Here is a 25,411-nt window from a genome sequence, read left to right on the forward strand (position 1 = left end):
ATAAGGTTTGCTCGTGTAATATGATGTTCCGTTAAGGGATTTAGAAGACATTGATTCATGTTCCAATCAAACCTAGAATTCGAGTTTTCAACAAGATGTTACACAGGATTTTTACTATTAAACTGCCATGGCAACAGATCACTTTTGTTTACAACACAAAACTAAATGTTCTGTAGTAAAGAATAAAGTATATAGAAATGAACCCTCTACACCTTTCTTCCTTGGGAGTTGCAAGTTTACTCACTCAATTAACTCAGATTGAACCATGAATTCACCCTCCAATTTCCATCTGCAAAAGAGATGCCATATCGCTGCAAGGAATCCAATCTCGTTGCTCCCAAATTATCTATTTACAACTTTGTAAAAAGGAGGAAGAGAATGACTTAGCATGAGACAGCAACATTACTAAGAGTGGTCACACATGCAACGAGTGGAACAAGCCAGTTGAAGCATAAACAAGAACTGATCCTTGAAGGTCACGGTCCACCTTAATGTGAGCACGGAAAATCTTCTTATCTGCCATTACATCACCACACATTTAGCAGAAAATGGAAAAAAAGAAAGAAAGAAGAAGACCAAAACCAAAACCAACCTTCCTCGTTTATTCTTTACTCTTGTTAGCTCATAATTCACTCTTTCGCAAAATCTTGTAAAACACTTGAAGGCACAGCACTTACCTCCTTGAAAGAATGTGATGTTAGAAAACCTCAAAGTAGCCTTTCTTCTGAGTCAAATAGTACAACATGGCTAGGCAGAGACCAATTTCTAGCATATTCAGATGCAAAATCAATAGGGTTGTTCATGAATTGGTCAGACTCATCCTGGATTCCTCTTTCTTCACTGTTAGATGAGAAACCGACACCAGAATTAGCAAGAAATGACCCATAAAGCGGCAAAACCAATATACATAGATGCTTCAACCAAGTTGTTGAAGTCCAAACCTCGGTGTGCAGTCCAGAAAACGCATTGGTAAGTTGCAATGCAGAGTGGAGTAGTACGGTGTGGCATGGCAGGGCATCAAGAAAATTGCACTCTTCACTTTCCCATAACGAGCTTCATTGGATAGGTAGTTGATCGCATCTTCAGTACCTCTCTGTCACAAGTCAACTCACCAGGTAACTGTCAGTTTAGCGGAAACAAATAGGACTAAAACATGAAGATTCATATTTTCTTTTTTTTTTTCAACTACATAAAACTTCGGAGGAAATTTTCTTTTTTTTAGAAAAGCCTGATTGTTACGCCAAAATAACTTACATTTTGAAAACATTTTTACATTTCTGACAGCATAGAATGGTTAATAATGGCGGGTAGTGAAATCAGTCCATCAGTAGTGCTTCTTGCCATTGAATAATGTGTTTGAAAGGAGACAGGTAACTGCTTACAGCTGCAAGAATTTTTTTGTGAAAGCAACATAAACTAAATGAAATATGATCTTTATCCATGCATGTAATCAGGCAATATATGCAGTTACAAAGAGAATAGGCAAGTGGTCAGCTTTGGCTTTACTAAGGAGGCAGTTGATATACCTGATGAACCAAACTCATGTACAAGGCCATTGGAATATTGGTGGCCAGTAAGAACAAAATGGCAAATTGTAGTTTTGAAGGCCATTTTGCTGGAATGTTCAAAAATCTTCTCCTCTTACCATCTGGAGCACTAAGTTCTTAAATTGCATTGACACAAAGCATGTAGTTCAATTCGAAGTATCTGAATTCTTTATGACCCAGCAGACTATATGTTATTAAAACCCATGCAACAAGGCCAAAAAGCTTCCATTGTTTAGATTTGACGATGCCAGCAATGGAAAACAGCAAGAATGTGAAGGCCATAGCTGGAAACCCTTGAGTGAAGTACCAGTGCCACTTATGAGTTCCATAATAATCTCCCCCAGCGGAAAGAAAATTGAACTTCAAAAAATTAAGAGGCACTAAGATCCATGAGCCGTACATCAAACGATCTAATATATTTCTCAGTCAAGGTTTCAGGGAAACTGTGTAGTATCTCAACACCATCATCATCTAAGCTTTGAAAGGTATTTGGGGTTGGCTACTCAAATTTATAATGAAAGGTATTTGAGTCCGCAAGGTTGACCGTCTGAATATAGGTGTTAGCAAAGAAACAAACCCATTACCCATCTATGGATCACCAGGACTGGTCCCTGAGATAACTAGCAAAGGGTATGACTGGAGTATAAACCACTGCACACTTGAACAAGAGTTGTACCGTGCAGGTCCACACTTGGGGATGAACCATTGTATTGCCTTGGTGTCTAGTCATCCACTCTATTTCTATCCTGCCCAGATCCAAATACTGCAGTCATCAGGCACAGTTCTTTAAGCTTACTTATGCTGTCAAAATAAAATATATCATTTGTGATTGCACACCAAGGCAAGGGGAACGTTGATTCCAGAATAAAGTTTCAGATAAGTCCAGCATTTCAAAGCATGAGTACTGATGACAGTGAGATAAAAACATGACGATGTGCATTAAGTACCTACCCAACCGGGACCACCTCTAAGATGACAAATCTCAATCTATCATGTGCCACAAATAGTTCAAGAAGGCCAACATAGATCCATATAATAGCACTTGTTGGTCGAATGGCACAAGCTAATGCAGCTAAAGCCAAAGCCCACTTCCTTGAATTTGAAGAACCTTTATGAGAAGAACCCGTAAAACAGGGCCAGTAGTACAGGGCCACCACTGTAAGGACAGTCTCCAAACTATTTGATAGCGTGCAATTAAGACAGAAAAACATGAACCAGTTCCCCAATTGCCAGAACAGCTTGTGCAAGAGTTAAGCGTCATTCGTTACAAACACAATTAACTTTACTATGTCTGTTGGTATTCACAGTGGGATAACAGCTTCAGATAGACACTCCCACATCGGAAAGATGGGGGAGTTAAGTTTTGTTTATAAGGAGGGCAAAGGCCACTCCTTAACATGTCCAATAGGTTTTCACAAGAGCCCATGAAACATTGGTATTGTGGAGAAAGTAATGGGCAACAATTTTATCAACCATACAAAAGCTTAATAATGATTTAATAAACATAGGTAAAAGGATACTGCCCATTTTGCCACATGACTGCCAAAGATGACATAAGAAAGTTTGTACAAGTAGAAGTCACAAACTGAAGAAAATATGGGCCGGAGCTGACAACAAGTTGGGCCCTTCGGCCCTCCCCCTAAAAGGCCTATTAAGGGGAGGAAGGCTTGCCTCATTTGTACAAGACAACAAGAGCCATCCCAGCCGATGTGGGATTTTTAACACGCCCCCTCACACATGGGCTGGGCACTCCAGTCCCCCATTTTTTGGGCTTTTTCCATGTGCGGGATGATACGTGCCGGCTCCGATACCATGACAACAAGTTGGGCCCTTCGGCCCTCCCCCTAAAAGGCCTATTAAGGGGAGGAAGGCTTGCCTCATTTGTACAAGACAACAAGAGCCATCCCAGCCGATGTGGGATTTTTAACAGGAGCATCCGAGGAGCCCTCATCTGTGAAGGACGAGAAACAGGATACGGTATAAACAAGCCAAAAAAATAAAGCATGAATGCAGCTAAAAGCAGTTGCAACAATAGAAATACAAAATAAAATCAGACACAGTAACTTAACATCATGTCTTGAATTTATCTTTCTGATGAAATGATTTGCATCAATGCCATAATGCTATGACACTAATGACAGAGTCATCTGAAAATTATAAGAAAACAAATAGAAAAATTTGAGCAAGAGTTCTCAGTCATGCTAAAGTCCTAAGTCATCCCACAAATCCTAGAAGCAACACATTGCTAGATATATTTTCCCCTTCCTTTTTTCCTCAACAAATCAGGTTTGCAGATCAACTCACACCAATATATTGAATATGCTGAATTAGTGTTAACCATATAAATTATGACATTCAACAACCATGGAGTATCAAGACCCAATAATGCAAGAACTTTATAAAGCAAAGCAAAAATCATCGGATGCAAATAGCTACGAATCCCTTTATTCCACTCCCATGTCAACTGACCGTACCTGCCATTTTAACGTATCAGTCTATAAGTAGCATCTCCAAATCACATTCACCACTTCCAATAAAACCAAACCAGAAGAAATAAAAACACACACATATTACATACAGATTGGCCTCAACTTTCCTCAAACAACAGAAATATTTTCTAAATTGAAAATGATTCAGAAAATACCCAAACACCAATCTATGCGCCACTTCGAGGGCTTGCCAGTGCTCATCTGGGTTGAAGTAGGTTTCAACAAGCAAAGAATTGACAATTCGAAATACCAAACAAAGCGCGAAAACATTCTTCGGAGAGGAGAAAAGCCGGGATTCCATGGATTTCGTCCTTTTCTCTTCTTCTTCTTCATGAGAGACATCCGGTTTTGCACGAGCGGGTTGAGATGCTTTCGGTCTCTGCCTCATTTTGCCTCCGTAAATGGAGATCCTAAGGCAGTAATTTATATGTTTATGGTTGGTTTGGCACAGCGAAAATCTTGATTTTCAATCTAGCGGGAATGTTCTGAAAAAAATGCTGAGTTTTAAGCTGTGAAATATGCTGTGAGGTGTTTGGTGAACTAAAAACTAACGCTAGTGGAAAAATTATTGAAATAAAGTATTATAATATTAATTTTTATTTTTTTATCAAAATTAATCTAATAAATATAATTCTTATTAAAATTAATTTTAAGTATTAATTTAATTAATCAAATTAAATTAAATATTTAAAATTAATTTTAAGTATTTTTTAATTAATCAAATTAATTAAACTTACATTTATTTTATTTTTTAATTAATCAAATAATTTTTGTTACATTTATTGTATTTTTAATTAATTTATACTTTTTATTAAAATATACTTATATTTAAATCATTAAATAATAAAAAATTAAAAAAAACAAAAACAACAGCTTTTTGACGTGGGACCCACGTCAAAAAGCTGCAGCACAGCGAAAACGTAAAAGAAGCTCCCTAGCGGATCCGCTGGCCAGGAACCAGTAGATCCGCTGGCTCCGCTGTGCTGTTTGGCACAGCGGAAGGCGGAAGCGGATCCGTTAGCGGATCCGCTGCCACTTCTGCTGTGCCAAACAGGCGGTATGTTTATTCTTCTTGGACTTGAATCTTGTATCTCTTGGGCTTGGACATTTTATTGGACCCAAAAGTTTCAAAGCACTCAAACCAAAGTTGTGGGCCCGGTGGTACATATTTGGGCTGTCTACAAATAGGCCCAACCTTACTTACAAATTTTGGTTGGGCTCTTGTAGAAGGAATTTGTGTTGCAGGCTTGCAGCAAACAGTAGAAGGCAATGCAACCTTAGGGTTAAGGCCGTGTAGAAGTCATTGCAGACTTGCAGTTTATTGTAGTTTTAATCACAAAGTTCGGTCTATTTATAATGTGGGGTCCACATAAATTTTTGATTGTGGTAAACAGATCAAACGTCTATGGTTAAAACTGCAATGACTGCTACTGCAGGAGCCCTCGTTCACTCGTCTGGCAGCTTTTATGTCTGATCAGTGTAAATTTAGTCTTTCCATTGTGCGTTTAGTTTGATCGAATTATGGGTATGTTGTCTCACATCGCTTGGGTAAGTCCAAGTGGTATGGTTTATAATAAAGACCCACACTTTCTCACACACCCAATTATCTTTTTATTTGGCATATGTACTATTAAGTGAGATGTCTCATAAAAAATAAAACCGTGCAAATCCGATGTATCCACGATAACTTGATAATCCAAAGTGGACAATATTAATTTGTAGTGAGTGGTGGGATTTATGACAGGGTTGCAAGCCACATCTCCCATGATGAAGTATGCTAAGCATCTACTTATCCTTATTGATTAAAGTAGATCTTGTAGCCAATATTCTCTTATTCCATAATCACAACAGAAGGAAAAAAGAACAATTCTCATCTGCAAAAACCCCCCACTTAACAATACGTCTCCTATATAGCAGGATTCCTAGATTCTAACTCCAATTTGAGCTACCCACACTCCTTTTGACAACATTAAGAAATGTCTACTCATATTTTACTTTTATTTGTGCATGTACCACAATCTCATGTTTTTCAATCAAATGACGTTGATAAGATGAAGAGGGGTGGCCACTGGCCAGCACCCATTGAACCATATAGCATAATTTTTAAGTCTAGTGGAATAACAGGTCTCTTGAAGCACCTACAATCACTATTAAGAAATCCCCCTCCACTCACATACATAATATATAATATCGTCCACTTTGGGACAATAACAAGTCGTGACAACGAGACAATCATCTGATACCATGTTAAGAAATCCCACCCCACCCCACTCACATACATGATATTGTTTGTTTTAGGTTTGTTGGTTCCCGTAAATATATTGGACTCGCACGGTTTTGTTTTTCTTAAACCCAACAAATGGGCTGCTTTAGTATGTGAGAGGGGGGCTCACTCTTATGAACCCATATCTTTTGGCTTTACCTATTGATGTGGTACAATAACAGGTCGTGACAATCACCACAAAATGGCAAGTTGACATTAAGAATTCATAATTGCACCAAAAAGAATCAAAAGATATGCTCATCGCCAAGAACATTGCGCGTCACTTCGCACATTCTTAAAGCAGTAGGTGGTCTTTGTTGAATACATATATGATATGTGTATAAATAGGCCTTATTAGGTATTGTTCAAGTATGAAACAGAGCTGTTATACAGTTATTGTCAAAGGTTATTTCTTTGTGGTGTGGTATATTTGATTTTCTGTGTTTGTTCATTGTTTCCAGTCAAATGTTGCATGCTGCTGTTAATGTTGGATGCATCTCCTTGCAGGTATACTTCATTAGATGGATTCGGCTAGAAGTTCCAGTGGATCAAAGTATGAGTGTCTCTTTAATTTTAAATAGCCAATTTACACAACTAATATCAATTGCCACAATGAGAGGAAAGCCACCAATGAAAATAAGTAATAGGCAGCACAGTTTAACACTAGAAATTCGAAGGGACAAAAGTATAGATAAGCCAACTTAATGACAGAAGAAAGGTTACCTGTTTAATGGTCCATTTTCCTTCAAAGAGTTGAAAATCTCCTTCAGTCATTTTGAATTCAATATCACGCCTCTTCCCTGAGGGGAAGTTCTCCAGATCTTTCTCATAACAATCCAAAATGCCTTTAGCATTAAATTTCAGCCCAAATAGCAAATTTTGCTGCCCTATCTGTTCAAAGGATTGTGCAGTCAAATCAGTAAGGCCCAACAAAGGTCTGGACCAAATTCTGCAGAGCATGCCAAGAGTGAAAGTTAACTTTTTCTTTAAAATGGCTATATTTAAGTGCATATTTGCATAATATGGAGTGACAGAGAGATGGAAGGCTTGGGCCTCATGTGCAATAGTCAAAAGAACCTTGTGGACGATAAATCAAAACCACAGAGTTGTAAGATCCACGGTTCTGAAGCTGTAATAGATCCTCACAGAAAGTTCTTGTTGGTAGATATGTTGCAACTGAAAAGGTTAATTCACATCAATTGATGAATGTCTTATATGTCCCTTCATACCATTCAAACAAAATGTCCCTTCATGATATTGTTTGAATGATACAGCATTAATGAACAAAGACATCCTGCATTTATGCTTCAAGGAATGGCTTCAGTCACAATGACAATAAGCAATCGCATAGAAGACATCATTCACATCTAGGAAATATGCATGCCCAACTAAAACTGAGTTAAAATCTACTTCAACATCATCAATAGGACCTACATGGCAGCACCAATCAAGTAATAAGAGAGGTTTCTCTTGATTCTCTCGAGACCAAAACCTCCTCACGACTTCATAAGGTGTATCCCTTTTGGGTTTCGTTCGTCGGTGCACTCCTCTCCTCGCTTTTTCATTATGGATGGGTCTGATCTCGTCGTCCCTCAATCTGGATGGATTGATGGTTTCAAGGATTTTTTTGGTGGACTCTTCTGCAACAGGCGGCCTCTTTAGGGGCTTCTTTTATCAAAGAGAGATCATGAGAACTTCTCCTAATAGACGTATGGCTTCTTTTCAACTGTCTTATACTTTATTAGATTACCAGGACATTGCCCCTCTAGTCAAATGTCCACCATGATCTAGAAGACTACAGGCAAAGAATTTCTCTAATGTAAATCCATACATTTTAGTAGGAGTGTAGGACCAATCTCAAACTTCACCCACATTTGATTACCAGCATGGCATGGCAGAACTCATTCCATATACACATTAAAAGCAATCAATTGAAGTTGAATTCAGGGATCAATTCATTCCACAAAGACATCTCTCATGCCAAAAACAGCTCCCACAATAATTTGAAAATGCTCAAAAAGCGAGTGCATTGCGAATCAACTAGTAACTGAAATCAAATTAAAATACCTGATAGAGTCGAGCAAATTTTTCTCTCTTCTCGACCAATTGACTAACAGCAAGTCCGGGAATGAAATCCGCGAGCTTCTCGTAATCAGTCAAGATATCCCAAATCGTGTCAAGTGAGGCCTCGATGGCAATCTTTGCCCGAATCCTGCGGGTCCGCTTCCCTAGCCTCTCTATCTCAATATACACACCGTCCTCCTGCGAGGAATCTGAAATCTCATCGGACGAAAACAAGTAATCATCGGTAACCTCGTCACTATCAATCTCATTCTCGTCATCGTAATCAGTGGAATTCGATGACGAAGGGGAATCTGTGCAGTTGCAATAGAGACGGCTGGCCGTGAGAACAACGAATTGGGAGGCGTTGATTGTGGAGAGAAGGGTTGGAATTCCGGTGGGGACAAGTGGAATGGGAGGAGGAACAGAGTGGGAGAAGACAACGAGAGGAGAAGAGGAGTCCAGCGAGACTGAAAACGCGCGCATATTTTGTCAACCACAGCCATAGAGACCTTCCCCCACATTTTCTTTCTGGCTTTGGGAAATTGATGTTGGAAGGGTATTTCATCAAGCCCAGCCCAAATGAAATTGGGCCAAGTGGCAGAATGTCGGCCCACTTTGGGCCCAAATTGAACTGTAACAAGTCCTCATCTATTCTGAAAAGAAATCATCTCCACTTTCTTCCCCAAATCAAACCCTAACTAATCCTTACCCATTATGAGAAGAATCCACCCCACTTTCTTCCCCAGATCGAACCCTAAGATAATAGGCAAACTTTTTTCTGCTTGGAAATGGGCATCAGATTAGTAATAACCATATGGACAAGAAGATATTCATCTTATAAAGGCTAAAGATGCTATCATCTTTCTCTTTGTATTGGCTTTCCTTTTCCTCTTAGTGGCAAAGGTATATGTTTCTCGGTTATTCCAGTTTCAAGATCTTTGAGCTCAAAAGAGGGTTCTTTGATGCCTGGGAATTGGAGGAAGTGTCGAGGATAACTGTGATTCCCAATTTGATGTTGGGTATGCGGTGAACAGCATTGTTATGGAGGACTATGAACTTAATCTTGTAAGGAGGATTTTGGGGCAAAACTGTGAGGTCTGGTGTGCTAAAGCTGAATGTATGCTTGGTGATAACATACTAACATGCCTGGTGGTGACATAATTTGATACTGTGACACTTAGAAGAGTGTAAGCTATGTCTTTCAATGGAATGGTCTTGGCTTTAAGAAGAATGAAACTGTAAACAGCCACAATCTGGGATTTACTAAAACATCAATGCCCTCGTTTCTTGATCTAAGAATGTTTCGATTGTATCTTGCAATGGTCCTTTGGGCAAGGCTGGATGATGATCCTGCCTGGCCTTTCAGAAGACTGTTCAGAAGAAGCCAAAGGACCTTCATTGGCTGGCCTGAGCCAAGTAATCCTTGGATAGGAATCAGTACAACAGAGAGAGATATGATTGCCACACTTTCATTCGGTTAACATTCGATGATGCTTTTTATATGCTTTTTACATGATAGCTGATTGCTGATTTTGTCTGGTCCAAGCAGAGGTGTATTTGCTTATTTGAACACAACACCTAGTTCATTTGTTTTCCTGCACAATTAACTGCCCATGGTATTTTTTCAATAATTTTCTGCATTTACCTTGTGCAGACTCCATGGCTGGATAATTGCCATGTTGTTTTCGGAAACGTCATTGATGGAATGGATGTTGTGCATAAGCTTGAATCACAAGAAAGAAGCAGGTTCTTATATTAGGATGATTATGAATGTGCCTTGTGCCAATGCTGAACTGAACCAAGCCTCTTATGCTTATTTTAAGCTTATTCTTATTGCCCAGTATGCAAGTACTTGGGAATGGTTACATAAATCCATATGAAGTGTAAGTTTAAATAACTAGTGTGGATACAATTCGAGTATGGTGAGTTTCTGTGGAAGACTCAGGAAATTCATGCAAGGACCACTGTTGCAATTGCACTGGATTGGATGACTTGCTCAAGCTGTTCCCCTTCAGTGTTTTCCCATATTTCAGGTATTGCTTCTTTGATATTGTGAATACTGTTCAAGGCATAGTCTGCACCTGGCACTAATACTGAGCTCCCCACCTACCATTGATATGTTTCAAATTTATGTGACTCAATTAAGGATGAGAGAATTTTATACTGGACCACAGAACAGAATTAGTGCTTACAATAACTGTGTGTAGTCCTGCTGCTTTGCCACTCGCAATGTTCCGAGTGCTGTCATCAAAGAAAACCTGGGAAAAAAAGATGAAAATTATATTATTCTTTCCCTCAAAAACTAATGCAAATGACTGGTTATGATGAGCTTGAGTTTATACTGTTTTGTCTGGCTCAACATTTGCTATCCTTATAGCTGCTTCAATGGCTTCAAGAGAGGGTTTGCAGATGATCTGTGGCTTGGAGCTGCAACTATCAGGGTCAGCATCATCAGGGTCTGGTTCACCAGCTTCTGCAAGAGGAGGATTAAGAGTCTCAAAGCAGATGACACCTTCAAAGCAATCCTCCAAGCCCAACCTTGTGAGAACTTGAGCCACATGTGCCTTATCAGCATTAGTGAAGATCTGATTACACCAGAATAACTCTCAGAATTGCTATGGAAACTGGAAAGGTACGTTCTATGAGCAAAACTCTCAAATATTCTTGCATCAACAATTACATACTATTTTTCTTTGTGGCATGGAAAGTAAAAGGTTCCTCAATACGGGATCAGGAGTCAGAAAATCATATGGCAGCCTTCCATGAACATAGTCGTGAAACTCATCGTTGTCAAATTCATAACCAAGAGCCTGAAATTCAGTACTGAAACTTGTAAAACTTCTGAGTTCTGACATATACATAAAAAGATTGTCACAAAACTCCATACCTTTAGGCCGGCCATTGTGGTTCCAAATTCTTTGTACAATTCCAAGCACATCCTTGGTACATCACTTTTCTCTATGTTCAGGTTTTCCAGCATGTAATCTACAGTAACAATAGATCAATTTCATTATCATGGTAACCATGTATCTAACTATTGTTAATATGAACTACTGCAGCCATACCTTCGATGTTCTTGCGGCAAGCTGAGTTGATGCCTGTGCTCATGGGATAAAGTGTGTCATCCATGTCTGAAAAACATATAAAGAACCCCATATCAGTGACCCTTTTATTCTGTTCGACTCTAAATAAAACATTTTTTTCTCAGAATCTTGGACTCTTCTGAGTAATTCAAATTTCGGTTTCCTTCAGAATTCTAACTTTTTTTTTTTCTTTCGACTCACCGAAGAGATATTGCTGTATGGTTAGGATCTGAATTGCCTTTAAATCCTGCTGAATAGTTGGCTGGACAACAAATTCAAATCCCTTTGATGATTAAAATGTACAAGACTTTTCTTGCTAAGTTGCTTTGGCTACTGTGTTTGACATCAAGAAGAATTGTGAATATAAGTGCAAACCAACCCCCAGTTTTAGCCTATGTAAATGCACGGCATACAATTCACTTGAAGGGACATGTAACACAGCGAGTTGATTTTAATTAGAACTCTTTGAAAAATATATTATTTGAGGGTATTTCAACTAAAAGGAACTTGAATCATATCATTATTGGTCATGTTTGAAAGGTTTTGAATCAGTTGGCAACTCCAAATCTTAATTAGTCATTGCTTGTGTACAAGTCATTAGGACCTTCTATTCCATTCAACTCTTTGGAAGCCACATTGTTGCTCAGATCATTTTACTTCTATTCCTTATTTCCTTAGGAGTTAGGACAACCTGTTTTGTTGCATTTATTATATCTATTGCATCAGATTGAGTTATATATAACATATTAGATTGTCCTAAGGACCATTTGGACATTTCTTTTCTCATAAGGGAATTTGAATTTCAAACCTGGATTCCCAGATTATGACCTTAAGAATCTTCATCTGTTGAAAAAGTTATTATCTTCTCATATATATTTTCCTCTTAAAAAAAAAAACTACATGTATGGTGCTGATGTTTGAAATCGTGTTGGTTGAGTGTGTCTTTTGGCTGACTGGAAATCATTTTGCTTTAGCACTTGTATCTGCTGTCCACTTCTGAATATCCCTATCAACCTGTAGTCTATCCCTTTATCAGCTTCACTTTTAAGCTAGAGTGTCTAAGTAAGGATAATGTATCTATGCTCTGCATATGGTGCTTATGTTGAAGTTGACTGTTTAAAGGCCATCATCCATGATGTCCTTTTGTTCTCCTCTTTCTATGATATGAGAATTGTTGCTATATATATATATAATTTGTTGTGCAGTTCAATAAAGAAAGTAGTCTTGAAAGTGATCCCTCGTCCAGTCAAGGTTTTGAGACTACTCTTTCATATTTAGTGGACGTAAAGCCAAAGCTGTGGCTTCCTGTTGGCCTGGTTGAAGGTAGACTCTGCCAAGAGATAAAAATGAACCTCTCATCTATCCGAGATAAAGCACAGAAAGCGATCCACAACACAGTCGGTGCTCATCAACCTTGTTGACCGATGTAGCCTTTTAAGTTCATTGTTTTTCAGATTGTTTTGTACCCTAAGAACAGTATGTGTAACCTGCATGTTCTCGTACATTACATTTGGGAGAAAAGAGGGAATCATTGTCAAGCAAAATGTGTTATCAGTTATGGTTCCTGACTTCCAAAACAAAATGTTGGGTATTCGAGTTTTGGAAATGCTATCCAGTATAAAAGATTGCGTGAGAGATTGTTCATCACATATGACATGTTGTAGTGAGTTCTTAACCACTGTGCTTAGGGTTAACGAGGCCCTTCGGTGTTTTGTAAGATTAGTTCCTGTTGTGACCTGGAGAGTGGAGAGATGGGGGCCAATACTGGTAGACTACAAGCTTTATTAAAAGTGTTCTCAGAGTCACAGAGACCAAGGTCATGGGGTTCCGCAGTCTATGGCTCTACATGTTTTTCATTTCTCTCTCTCTCTCAGTAACATGTCTAAACTGGACCAGCAAGATGGACTCAAAAATAGAACCACTCCCTGGTTCCGCAATCTGTGGTTGATTGAATTAAAACCTAAATGAAATGATGAAAAAGTAGGATCAATGATTGTACTTTTCAGTGAGGCAATGCTAATAATTGGTCTTAAATGGACAAAACATATAGTTTTTAGGTTTTGACACAAAGCAACTTGCTGGTGGGTCCGAAGGGTTCGACCCAGTTTTAAGGGGATTATGCGGATGAGGGCGTCAAGGACTTCCAATCTGTTTATTAAATTTAAAAAATTGACGGATCTTATATTATATTAGAAAAATAATGACCATTTGATTAAAACGACAGAGAAACTACAGCGACTTCTATTGCAACAAAATAATGACCATGTGATTAAAGCCACAAAGAAACTACAGCGGCTTCTATTGTAGCGTCATCCACCCGTTATTATTATGTGTTGTTGCGATCCTTTTGGTTCATCTAAGAGTTACTAAATCAATGCAATTGGCCCATCAATGTAATTAGTCAATATTATCTGCTGAGCTTTTGTTGCTTGCTTCTTTAAAACCACCTCTTATGGATAGGAGTTGGGACATCCATCAACTTGGTGAATAATGTAATTAATGATGGGTTGTATAAGTGGGACAAGACCAACATTCACCAAAACTATTTCACATAAATTACGTATATATATACCGGCAAAAAAAACAGTGTCTCTCTCTCTATATATATACACTTGTAACTCTGCTTAGTGCTCTATATGCATGCGAGGGTCTACTAAAAAACCTTCCATTGTCTTGTCTACCTATAAATAATACAAAACTCATGGCCATCAAGACACTGGATCTTGTCATTTGAGAACTCCATTAATGCGATCCATCCATTGAATCGCAATATTAATCATGAATCATGTCACCTTTCTTAGTCCCATTTTAAACTCCGTCCATCTGAAGCGTTGGATGTTTAGGGAGTTTTATAATTGTATTTATAATCAATGGTTATCCCACATATCACGTGGTTTGAAGATTAAAATAAGGGAGAATTTTTTAGAGTTTGTAGCATTTCTTTTCTATTTGTGTGTGATTACTCCATTTTTTTTTTTTTGGTGTTTCATGAGTCTACCTATCATAATTGGATACGATGATAATTGATTACGGTGTGATTCAGAAAGCCCTTTTTTTAACAGTGGTACTAGGTAGCCCATATAGTAATAGTCTATGGGAGTCCAAGTCTCTTAAACGAAATTTTAAAACGTTTTAACTCTCAAAATACATGTCAGATTTTTAAAAAAATATACATATTCAGAATCAGCACATAAAACTCTTTCTAACAAGATCCATTGTTGACGAGTTTTATCGGGTAAATCTTAATTCCACTATTTTTTTTCAAATGGAATTTCTTAATTCCATTGGTTTTTTCAATCAAATTTCAAAAACAAATGAATTCAGGATTAAAACAATTAATTCTAGACTATTCTTTAAAAAATAATAGAATTTATATTAAAACAATGAATTATGAGATAAAAGAGTGTAGATAAAACTATTCCATTGATTAAATCAATGGAATAAATCTGTTCGATCCCATGGACTACCAAGCACATCAACTATATGTCATTTTCGATTTTTTAAGGTCAGGAATTTTTTTAAATTAAATATAAACCCCTTTAGACATAATGATCACAATTATCATGATGTTATAGGGCACTTAATTGTCAAAACCTATGACCTTTTGGCAAGTAATTATCAAGTAACACACACACACCGATGAGTGGATTTGGATCATATAATACACAATGTTTCAATGCCGACTTTGAATATATATATATATAATTGTCATCAATCTTAATATTTTATTATTCATTAGCAAAAGTGTCTTGATTAAGTGAGTGGTTTGGGGGGGATATGATATGAGGGAATCAAATTTGACTTTATGATTTCTTTTCTTCTAATGCAAAACTTAATTGGCATTGCTGACTTGTGGGTTTTGTTTGGTTTGGTGGATGAACTCATAATTTCAATTTCTCCAATACATTAATTAATTAAATTGGTATACAAAATATTTTGTGTATATGATTTAAGGATCTACTCATTGTGTGTTTGCTGAGTGTTGGGAGAATTCATAAGGGCTCGAGTTGTTCATATAAAAATATACATTTTAAAGGGCAATAAAAACCTTGAATACTTTTCCAAGAACATTCCTCAAAAAAACAAAGATGGTATTTTTTATATATATATTTTTAATTATGATATTCTTGCCTATGAACAATCCCGAATCCTTACTTTCCCATGAATTTCTTCATAGTTGCTCCGTTCTATGCTTCAGTTTACAGGGAACCTCAACGTGGCTCTATTTCATTATATTCCATCCATATCTCAATATCCGTTAATTTTGATGTTTAACAGAAGAGATGTCGTTTCTAGTTCACATCTTTTTCATTTTTATATATGAAAAATTCACATGAATGAAAAATGAAAAAGATAAAAATATACATTTTAAAGTGACATACAACCTTGAATACTTTTCTAAGAACATTCCTCAAAAAGCAAAGATGGTATTTTTAATTCTAATGTTCTCGCCTATGAACAATCCCGAACCCTTACCTTCCCATGAACTTCTCTATAGTGGCTCTGTTCCATGATTGATAAGTTCATTCAGAACGTCAAAGTGACTCTATTTCATTCATACCTCAATTCCATTCATTATAATATCCCCTGCCCTTGGTGTCATTGGCAAAAGAGATGTATCTAATCCATCTCTTTTGCATTTTTATATATGAAAAGTTCAAAGATAGTATTTTTTATGTTTTTTAATTATGATATTCTTGCCTATGAACAATCCCAAACCCTTACCTTCCCATGAATTTATTCATAGTTGCTCCATTCTATGACTCAATGTGGCTCTATTTCATTATATTCCATTCATATCTCAATTCTATTAATTTTGGTGTCATTGACATAAGAGATGTCGTTTCTAGTCCATCTCTTTTTCATTTTTACATATGAAAACTTCAAAAATCTATCATATAAGAATTCACAAATTGAAAAATGAAAAATACAAAGAAAAAAAAGGTCGCTTATGATTCTACCAGTGCTTAAAATAAATCTATCATATAAGAATAATTTTTTTTTTGCTTAAATACTTGTCATAAACATAGTTTTAATTTGATTTGGAATGCCCACTTCAACAGCTTTTAATAGGTTGTGTCGTTATTGTATTAAAGATTATGCTATTATTATAATCATGCTTTTACCTATTATAGGAAAAGGCAGCCTATTATACCTTGTTAAAAGAATATTAAATTTAACTCAAAAACATATAATTAGTGGAACAAATTGAGGATTTCAAGGATTTAACACACAAAAATAGTAACTAACAAAGATCATTGACCTGAGATAGCTTTTGAAAATAGAGATTATGACTGTTGATGATTAATGAGACTAAAAGCATATGTCAGAATTGGATATGAAAGCGAAAAATGAAAAAAAGCTACATTAATAATGATGACAAGAATAACTGGAGAAACGAATGAGAAGTGATTCGATTTCCAATCGATTGGGTTAGACATATATGTTCTAAAAGTTTGATTCCAATCGCAAACATATTTGTCTGTAGTATTTAAAAAAAAAAAGAATGACTTGAAGAAAAATGAGAGGAATTGAAATGATTTTCACACACATGGGACCTCACTCTCTATCTTATATGAATCCTGACAATTCCACATGGATTAATGCATTTAGATTCAGGTTTTTTATTATAAGGAAGTTTGGAACCACTTGCAAGTTCTCTATAATAAAACACTACAAGAAGGTCAAAGCTTATAGAAATTAAAAAATGGTGTCCCCACTTCACCTTCACCCATCTAAACTTTGATTGATGAGTGAGTAGTGCCAATTTATTTTGACTCCAACAGCACCACCAGATCTTTTACTAATCATTTGTAAGAAATATTGATTAAAAAAGATTGAAAGAAACTCAATACTCTCTCTAACTCTTCAACTCAAATTCATTTTCAAAGATAATCACGAGTAGTTCATATGATATTCATGCTTATAATATCTCATAATTCATATGATACTCATGTTTATAATATCTTATAGGAATCTAGAGTTCGAATCTCTTTTCCCTTTTTTTTGTATATTAAAAAAAGATTCATTTTCAAAATATCTATTTTTCTTTTTAGTTTTTTTTTACCCTCCCAAACCATTTGAAAACCCCAAGAAAAAGACCTCCTTGTGAACTCAGCTTTGATTCTTCATCATCACACCAAATCCCCAATTTTCTTTTCGCCTTCTTATCATATTCTCAATAACAAATAACAAGTGCCCACATTTTTTTACACCTGTTCTCTTCTGTTTCTCTTGACCTTTTTCACTCTTCAGTCTCTGAACTTTCGAAGTCTGGGTTTTTTTTTCCTCTTCAATTTCTTTCCTTTCTGAATTTATTGGGGTTGCATGATTCAATGATATGGGGTCTTGGGTTTTTTTTTTTTATTTATTTGGACACTTTGTCAGATTCCACAAAAAAAATCTGAATGGGTTTTGTGTCTTTGTTTGTATCTGATGTGTTCCATTTACTGTCTCTTGAGGTTCCCTTAGATCTGTTAGCGGCTGTTCTCGATCCACCCGCTGTATTCAAGGCATACTAGCCTCACGCAAGGTCAGATCATCACATTTTCGAGTTCAAATCTGCAAATATGTTTACTTCAGTTTTAATTGATGGGTGGATTTGTTTAGTTTTACGATTATATTGACTAGCTAAAGTTGCGGTTTGAGTTACCTAAGCTGGTCTTGGGTTTCAATACTTGGAGCTTGAGGATTTGATGATGCGTATTTACCAGAGAAATTATAGGGTGCTCGAGGGGTTTGATGGGTATTTGCTATTTCGTTTGAGTTATTTTATTTTGCATTTACTTATGGTGCAAATTAATAGAGACCACCTTTCATATCAGAGGTTTTGTTTCTGAGGTTTACAGAGATAAATGGGTAACGGCACCTCTCGTGTTGTGGGTTGCTTTGTGCCGTTTAATGGGAAAAGTGGAGTGGATTTGGATTTTCTAGAGCCACTTGATGAAGGGTTAGGCCATTCATTTTGTTATGTTAGGCCATCCATATTCGACTCTCCTGCCATCACCCCATCAAATTCTGAGAGGTTTACTGTTGATTCAAGCACTCTTGATTCTGAAACGCTTAGTGGGTCGTTTAGACATGATGTGATAGATGATCCCTCACTTCTACATAGACCTATCAAGAGCTTACCAGAAACCACATTTAAAACCATCTCAGGGGCTTCAGTTAGTGCCAATGTTTCTACTGCTAGGACTGGTAACCAGAATGCATTATTTGCCTGCGATGTGCAGGAACCGGCTGCTTCATTCGAGAGCACAGCCTCATTTGCTGCAATCCCACTGCAGCCAGTTCCTCGTTGCTCTGGACCTTTGAATGGTTTCCTGTCTGGACCTCTTGAGAGAGGTTTTGCTTCTGGTCCTCTGGAAAGGGGAAGTGGTTTTATGTCTGGGCCAATTGAGAAGGGAGTAATGTCAGGTCCGTTAGATGCTACTGATAAATCCAACTTCTCTGCTCCACTTGCACGTGGGCGAAGAAGACCTCGCTTCCACCGCCTCATGAGCAGCGTAAGTGGGCCAATGAAAAGCACTCTCTCAAGGACATTCTCGAAACATTCAATTGGGTCTGGTTGGATGCAACGGTTTTTCTTGCATCCAGTGACTCAACTCGCATGGCATCCTAAGGAAACAAAGTTTCAACCAGAAGCCCCAAGGAACTGCCTTGAAGAGGGACCATTAGAAGGGGATTGTGGGAACAGCCGCAACTTGCAATGGGCTCATGGGAAGGCTGGTGAAGACAGGGTTCATGTTGTGCTTTCTGAAGAACAAGGATGGTTGTTTATTGGAATATATGATGGTTTTAGTGGGCCAGATGCACCGGATTTTCTGATGAGCAATCTTTACAGAGCAATAGACAAGGAACTGGAGGGACTACTTTGGGATTATGATGATAAACCTAAGAATGATCCCCTTAAACCTGAACTTCTTAAGAGTGAAAATGCCGAGGCTGGTTCAGAATGCTGCAAGGAAGGCCATCCATATTCAGGTCAAGTAACTTCTAGTAGTTTGGAAGAATCGCGGAATTCTGGAATTGTATCTAGCTGTGAGATAGTTGAGGAAAGAGTTGAAGTTAGGAGGGGTACTGTACCGGAATCTTCTAATTGTGAAGAAACTGCATCTGTTTCTGTTCCATCTGTGAACTTGTCTGGTCAAGGCAGAAGAAGCATGAGGCTTTATGAGTTGCTTCAGTTGGAGTCTCGTGATGGACAAGGTTCTGAGTTATTCTCAGAAGTTGAGAAGCAGAAAGAGAGTTCAGGGGATTGTCAGCCAAGTTTAGATACATTGGCTTCTGGGGAAATGTTACAAGTAGAACAGCTAAGGTCTCGCTCGCAAGCCTCGCATAACCTCGAAGGAGGTAGCTGCAGTAATCAGGGGGAAGATCCCACCATTTCAGGGAAAGGTGGAGTTGTGCCTGAATGTATCAATCAAAGTGTCACAGGTAATCTTTCTGTTTCAGAGCAAAGACATAATACAAGAAAATCTTCAATTGGTACCAAGATTAAAAGAATATATCGGAAGCAGAAGTTGTTGCACAAGAAATTTTTTCCTTGGAATTATGATTGGCACAGAGAAGAGGCGTACATTGAAGAGAGAATGGCTGTACCGTCTGGACCTATTAGGAGATGTAAATCAGGTGTAATTGATAATGGTGCAGTTCTTAGAGCAATGGCACGAGCACTTGAAAGGACAGAGGAGGCTTACATGGAAATGGTGGAAAAGGCTCTTGATAGAAATCCAGAACTTGCTTTGATGGGGTCGTGTGTTTTAGTGATGTTAATGAAGGATCAAGATGTTTATGTCATGAACCTTGGAGATAGCCGTGCCATTTTGGCTCAAGAAAGACCAAATGATCGCTATCCCAACCCCAATTTTGTTAAGGATGATTTGCGGCATAGGAATAGATCCAGAGAGTCATTAGTACGCATGGAACTGGATAGAATATCAGAGGAGTCCCCAATGCATAATCAAAATAATCAGGTAAATTTGATCAATAAAAATCGAGAGGTCAACATCTGCAGATTGAAGATGAGAGCTGTTCAACTTTCCTCTGATCACAGCACAAGCATTGAAGAGGTGTGTTTTCCATATAACTGAAAGCTTCAATTATGTTGATATTGTGTCCTTGTGTGGCCGATTATCTATGTCCTTTGATTAAACTATATGATCTTTAAAAAAATTCTGATCACTACTCTATCCTTGGAAACAACAAACCAGCAGCTATTTGCTTTATTTACTTGCTGAAATGCGCTGAACATGTCTGGTCCAGTCATCATGTGAAAGCAACACATTTTTCTTGTAACAATTTGGCGTGCTCCCTTGTTTCAGTATTCAATATATTGTAATTGATTTATGGCCTAATGTTTAAATCGAGTATTGGAATTTTGATGCAGCAGCAATGTATTTGATTTTAGTACTTTCATGACCATTTAACTTTTCTCTACTATGTGCCCACAGAATCTGATTAGAACCAATTTTCCTTTTCTTCTTGTTTAGTGATTATTATTACAAACTGAATAGCATTCAAGTGAGGGGTTTAGACATTGTGCTTGCAAACCAATGCACTCTCGTACAAATTAGCAATCTGATTGACAACTATATCGCGGTTATTGCATTAAAACCAATCTTACAACCAACCTTATCTTTTCATTTTCTTATTTATTGATCACTATTAATACTTTAATAGCTGAATTGCATTCATGTTAGGTGACCCCAATGCTCTCTCATAGAATAGGAGTTTGCAATTTTCTTGAAGAGTGATTTTTCCTATTGTCCTTTTTTTTTTGGTAAGGAGATTTCCAATACTTATTACCAATTAAACATGAGGTGGAATTTTGTTTCCAAATGACCCAAATCTTTTCAGTTTAGCTTCTTCATGACTAAGATATATAGATCGGTTCATAGTAATTTGTTACATAAGATAACCCTCATTTGAAGTTCTTAAGACATCAGGTTAGCTTCTATCACGTTTTCTAACAGGAGAACCTGAAAGAAGATTTAGAATTAGAAGCAAATAAATAAATTCACTTTGTGTGTAGCAGTAACTGAAACGGAGAGATAATCTTGCATCATTTATTGTATCATGCAGGAAGTTCTCCGAATAATGGCAGAACATCCTGATGACGGGCAATCTGTTTTGAATGATCGAGTGAAGGGGCAATTAAAAGTCACTAGAGCTTTTGGTGCAGGGTTTTTAAAGAAGGTCAGTTGATCCTCTTACTTTGAACCACGTGAATGACATCAGAGACTACATAGTTGAGGTTCTTTGCAAACTATTTATTGCTAAATATATAACAGGCCCATTCTACTTTGAATTACTCGCCGTCGCCGGGTGATTGAAAGAATTTTGACGGCTTATTTCTTTTACCTGGCTTGATTCCAACTTTGGTCTTGGCTTATTATCCTCCTCAAGAAAGTGGTACATACTTTGGAGTTTGGACTAAGCCAAAGCCACTTCGTTTCCCAATTTCCTGTATAACAATTGGGGTGTTTATTCTCTCAATTTGCCTTCATTTTTCAAATTTCCGTTCTCAACTCACATATAATGGTCATGTTCTGACAAATCTTTTTTCCATTAAGAAAAAGTGGTCACGTTTTGTGGGTCGTCTTGACAATTTTGATTTTAGCATGGGTTGGATTATTTGAAAATAGGCAGAAGGTCAGTGTGTTGTTTAAAGTATCTGTAATCTCGAACAGGGGAAAGAACGTCACTATTGGCCTTATTTTGTGCAGTCTGGTTTCTTGTTGGATTGAAAGAGGCTTTCTTGCAAGAGAGGGAGAGAGCTTGCTGGGTCTTCATTAATTTAACACTGTTTGATGATGCCGTGCAAATGGTTACATAGAAAAGTAAGAAGTTCTAAAGTTTGAACAAATAAGGTCAATATAAGATATTTCATGTCGTGGATTCCTACTTATTTCTCTCTTGGATTCATGTATCTCCCCTAAATTGTGTGGGACAAAGCTTTTGTTGATATTGGTAATGTTGTATGTTTTACCCTTGTTTTCTAAATTTAGTTTATCCTGAAAACAATTTGGTGTCTGATCTTGTTGCTCCAAAGTCAAAATACTCTGCAAGATGGTTGTGTGTAACTAAGCACGTCTAGTTTGCCAACTAAGTGTGTTTCTTTTTTGTATGCCCAAAATGAGCTTATATGCTGTGAACTTGAATCTGGATTTTGGTTGCTTCATTTATGTTATTATCAGTATCCTTGGATAGGTTTGTTCAACTCATTGTAATTCCTCTTTCTGGGTGCAGCCAACTTGTAATGAAGCTCTACTAGAAATGTTTCGTATTGATTATATTGGTACTTCTCCCTATCTGAGCTGTATTCCTTCTGTTCGCCATCATCGACTTTCCTCCAGCGACCATTTCTTGGTACTCTCCTCTGATGGACTTTACCAATACTTCAGCAATGAAGAGGTTGTTGCTCACGTAACATGGTTCATCGAAAACGTCCCTGAAGGTGATCCTGCTCAGTACCTCATTGCAGAGCTTCTATTCCGTGCAGCAAAAAAGAATGGTCAGTTGATTAAATCTTTCAGTTTCTAACAACTTGTTTGACAATGTGAGCTTGACTGATAAATAATTATATTATTGGATTGCACTTCCTTTTTTGCTCCTTTACTGAATTACTTTTGCAGTATAAAAAAAGAGAGACCGTTTTAGTTCCATTGTTCTCATTGAGTCTTGACAAAAGCGTAGTTGGGATGATATCCTAAAATGGAATCTTCATGGGATGGTGTTAGTCTGCTGCGCATCTACTTGCTTCATGTGGCACATATTATTCCCTGAATATATTTGTCATATTATTGCAGAACGTTCATATTAAAGCTTCATTAGTACAATTTGCAGAATGTTGTTACTGCCACATATCATTCCTGAAAAAGAAAAAAGGATAATGCATTTTAGCTTAATTGTTAAATTTGCAATATATTTGGAACTCTGAATTAACTTTTCTTTTGTCTCTTTTCTTTAATGTTAATTTTTGCAACTTCTTTTCAGAACCAATTTGTGGCCTCTTGTACTATTTTTGAAACCACGTACATCGCCCACATTAACATTGCAAAACAAACAACTGAATTTTCAAAAACCTCGGTCTTACGCTTTTCTTTGTTTTCTTTTAATGCCAACGCATAAGTTTCGCTATGCAATAGGGAGGCTAATTTTGCGCGCATCTATTCCCAAGGATGTGTCGGAGCTTGTGCTTTGAATTGGCCACCTGCTAGTGGGTGGGACTTCAAACAACAGTGAGATTGGTTTGCTGTGAGTTTGGCATAATATACCTGGCCACCTGTTTATGATTCTAGAATCTAGAATATTAATGTCTGTTTTTCCATAAAGCAGGTTGAAATATAGACACAACCTGTTTTGTGATTCCAGAATCAAATCCTCTATTACTAATTACGCAAAATCATGCATCTCTTTATGTTCCGTTCATTCTTTTTTCTTTTCGTTGTTTCTTTCTCCTTTTGGATTATTATGACAGCTTCAAATTGTTCGTTGCAGGAATGGATTTTCATGAATTGCTTGATATTCCTCAAGGAGATCGACGCAAATATCATGACGATGTCTCTGTTATGGTGGTTTCTCTGGAGGGAAGGATTTGGAGATCATCTGGGTAATTATTCTTCTCATTGGTTGCTCGTTGATTGCTTCAACCATGTAACAATTTTTTTAGCAAAGATAGAGCATGCATCTATGGCCTCCTTCAGAATTACAATCATTGTCTTGACATTTTCTGTGAAAGCTTGATTTTTTGTAATTTTTCTTCCTTCTTGTTTCCGCGAAAGATTAGTTTACAGTTTACACCAGGGCCAGGCAGTTTGATCTCTGGCCATGCTGCTAAAAGGCTCACCGCCACCTTCTGCATCCCAAAATGTTCCTACCAAACATAGCATTATCCTTTCAATGCTATTTTGATGGACAATCTTGTTCTGTTATGTCCTTAACATATGATACCCGGACTCTTCACTTTACCCTGCCGTACCGGGGTTGGGTATGCATGACATGGGTATTGGTATGATACTTGGACTCTTCATTTTACCTTGTCTCCCTCTGTGGCAGCTTTCAATTTGAAGAACAGGACACACAGATATGTATCCATACCATCATATTCCTTGACTTGCCTCTAACTTCCCCATCATGTACTATGGACCGGTTTCAGGAATATGAATTTAGTGAGGTCCCTTAACCTCGTGGGGTTTGGTTGGAGATAAACTGTCAGTCAAAGACGACTTGGACGCTCAGTTGATTTCTTTGGGGCCATTTCTGTGAGCTAAAAATCCTGTAATTATCTAGTGTGGAGATTTGGGGGACTCATTGCCTGGGGTTTATCATGTAGGACCGAGTTCAATGTGTCCTTGTTCAAATGAACTATTTATGCATGCAATGCCCGTTTGGATTTTGTGAAAGTTAATATAATTTGTGGCTATCCGCATGAAGGAATTCCTATACATATTAACTCATGCGGATCCAAACGTGCATGCATAAATGACCCCTCCTTGCAAAAAAATTTCAAGGAGATCAAGTTGTTTCATCCGACCCCTCTTCAAATACTCTGTTTGTCTGGATTCTGGGAGAGTTATACAATCTTCCATCATCGTGTTTAGAACTTAATCACTTTAATTCTAGTCAAATTTTGATCGAAAAATATTATTTGGTGGGGGGCGATACTCGTGGTGGTTTGGCCTAATGATTCATGGTGTGGATAGTTTGTACACCACAAAAACAAAGCCGATGAAAATGAAATTTTGGAGTGAGAACTTTTTCGTGGTGATGGAAAAATATTATTGGATGGGGTGGCGTGCGTGGTGGTTTTGGCCAATGGTGTGATGAATCTCGTCACAACAAAAGTTTGGATGCCCTTAGACCTAAATTAACTTTTCAATGTTGGGACTTTTACAACACATCTCTTTGAGTTATTGAACCATTCACACTTCAATGGTTCCCAACACCTTTATTCAGTGAAAA

General features: G+C 37.4%; 3 protein-coding genes, 1 long non-coding RNA gene and 1 pseudogene across 8 annotated transcripts; 2 read left to right on the top strand and 3 right to left on the bottom strand.

Annotated features, from left to right (window-relative positions):
- Positions 1–629: 629 nt before the first annotated feature.
- LOC120003531 lies at positions 630–4,412 on the bottom strand (annotated as a pseudogene).
- A 2,455-nt stretch (positions 4,413–6,867) lies between these two features.
- Positions 6,868–8,874, bottom strand: LOC120003750. 3 transcript variants are annotated; one of them, XM_038852822.1, is made up of 3 exons: positions 8,367–8,874; positions 7,377–7,475; positions 7,232–7,248 (listed from the first exon to the last, which is right to left on the bottom strand). In XM_038852822.1, the coding sequence occupies exons 1-2, from the start codon at positions 8,844–8,846 to the stop codon at positions 7,392–7,394; spliced, it is 564 nt and encodes a 187-aa protein (XP_038708750.1). In that variant the 5' UTR covers positions 8,847–8,874; the 3' UTR covers positions 7,232–7,248; positions 7,377–7,391. The 3 variants fall into 3 exon arrangements, with proteins under 3 accessions (XP_038708749.1, XP_038708752.1, XP_038708750.1); XM_038852821.1 differs by lacking the exons at positions 7,232–7,248; positions 7,377–7,475 and adding an exon at positions 6,868–7,190; XM_038852824.1 differs by lacking the exon at positions 7,377–7,475 and having other exon boundaries at positions 7,113–7,248.
- A 1,302-nt stretch (positions 8,875–10,176) lies between these two features.
- LOC120003460 (uncharacterized protein C24B11.05-like) lies at positions 10,177–11,540 on the bottom strand. Its single transcript, XM_038852462.1, has 6 exons — positions 11,429–11,540; positions 11,251–11,348; positions 11,048–11,173; positions 10,706–10,948; positions 10,556–10,621; positions 10,177–10,469 (listed from the first exon to the last, which is right to left on the bottom strand). The coding sequence occupies exons 1-6, from the start codon at positions 11,517–11,519 to the stop codon at positions 10,314–10,316; spliced, it is 780 nt and encodes a 259-aa protein (XP_038708390.1). The 5' UTR covers positions 11,520–11,540; the 3' UTR covers positions 10,177–10,313.
- Positions 10,264–11,602, top strand: LOC120003461. Its single transcript, XR_005469351.1, has 3 exons — positions 10,264–10,396; positions 10,741–10,995; positions 11,423–11,602. It is a non-coding gene; the product is annotated as an uncharacterized LOC120003461 (long non-coding RNA).
- Positions 11,603–17,536: 5,934 nt separating this feature from the next.
- Positions 17,537–24,230, top strand: LOC120003917 (protein phosphatase 2C 32-like). Of its 3 annotated transcripts, none has more exons than XR_005469396.1 (4): positions 17,537–20,517; positions 21,530–21,643; positions 22,174–22,287; positions 22,697–22,835. XR_005469396.1 is itself a non-coding variant. In XM_038853074.1 (4 exons), exons 1-4 carry the CDS (start codon positions 18,301–18,303, stop codon positions 24,061–24,063), a joined length of 2,712 nt encoding a protein of 903 aa, XP_038709002.1. In that variant the 5' UTR covers positions 17,545–18,300; the 3' UTR covers positions 24,064–24,230. The 3 variants fall into 3 exon arrangements, 2 of the variants coding, with proteins under 2 accessions (XP_038709003.1, XP_038709002.1); XM_038853074.1 differs by lacking the exon at positions 22,174–22,287 and adding an exon at positions 23,948–24,230 and having other exon boundaries at positions 17,545–20,517; positions 22,697–22,961; XM_038853075.1 differs by lacking the exons at positions 21,530–21,643; positions 22,174–22,287 and adding an exon at positions 23,948–24,230 and having other exon boundaries at positions 17,539–20,517; positions 22,697–22,961.
- Positions 24,231–25,411: the final 1,181 nt, after the last annotated feature.

This window comes from Tripterygium wilfordii, chromosome 8 (assembly GCF_013401445.1).
Source record: "Tripterygium wilfordii isolate XIE 37 chromosome 8, ASM1340144v1, whole genome shotgun sequence".
NCBI lineage: Eukaryota > Viridiplantae > Streptophyta > Magnoliopsida > Celastrales > Celastraceae > Tripterygium > Tripterygium wilfordii.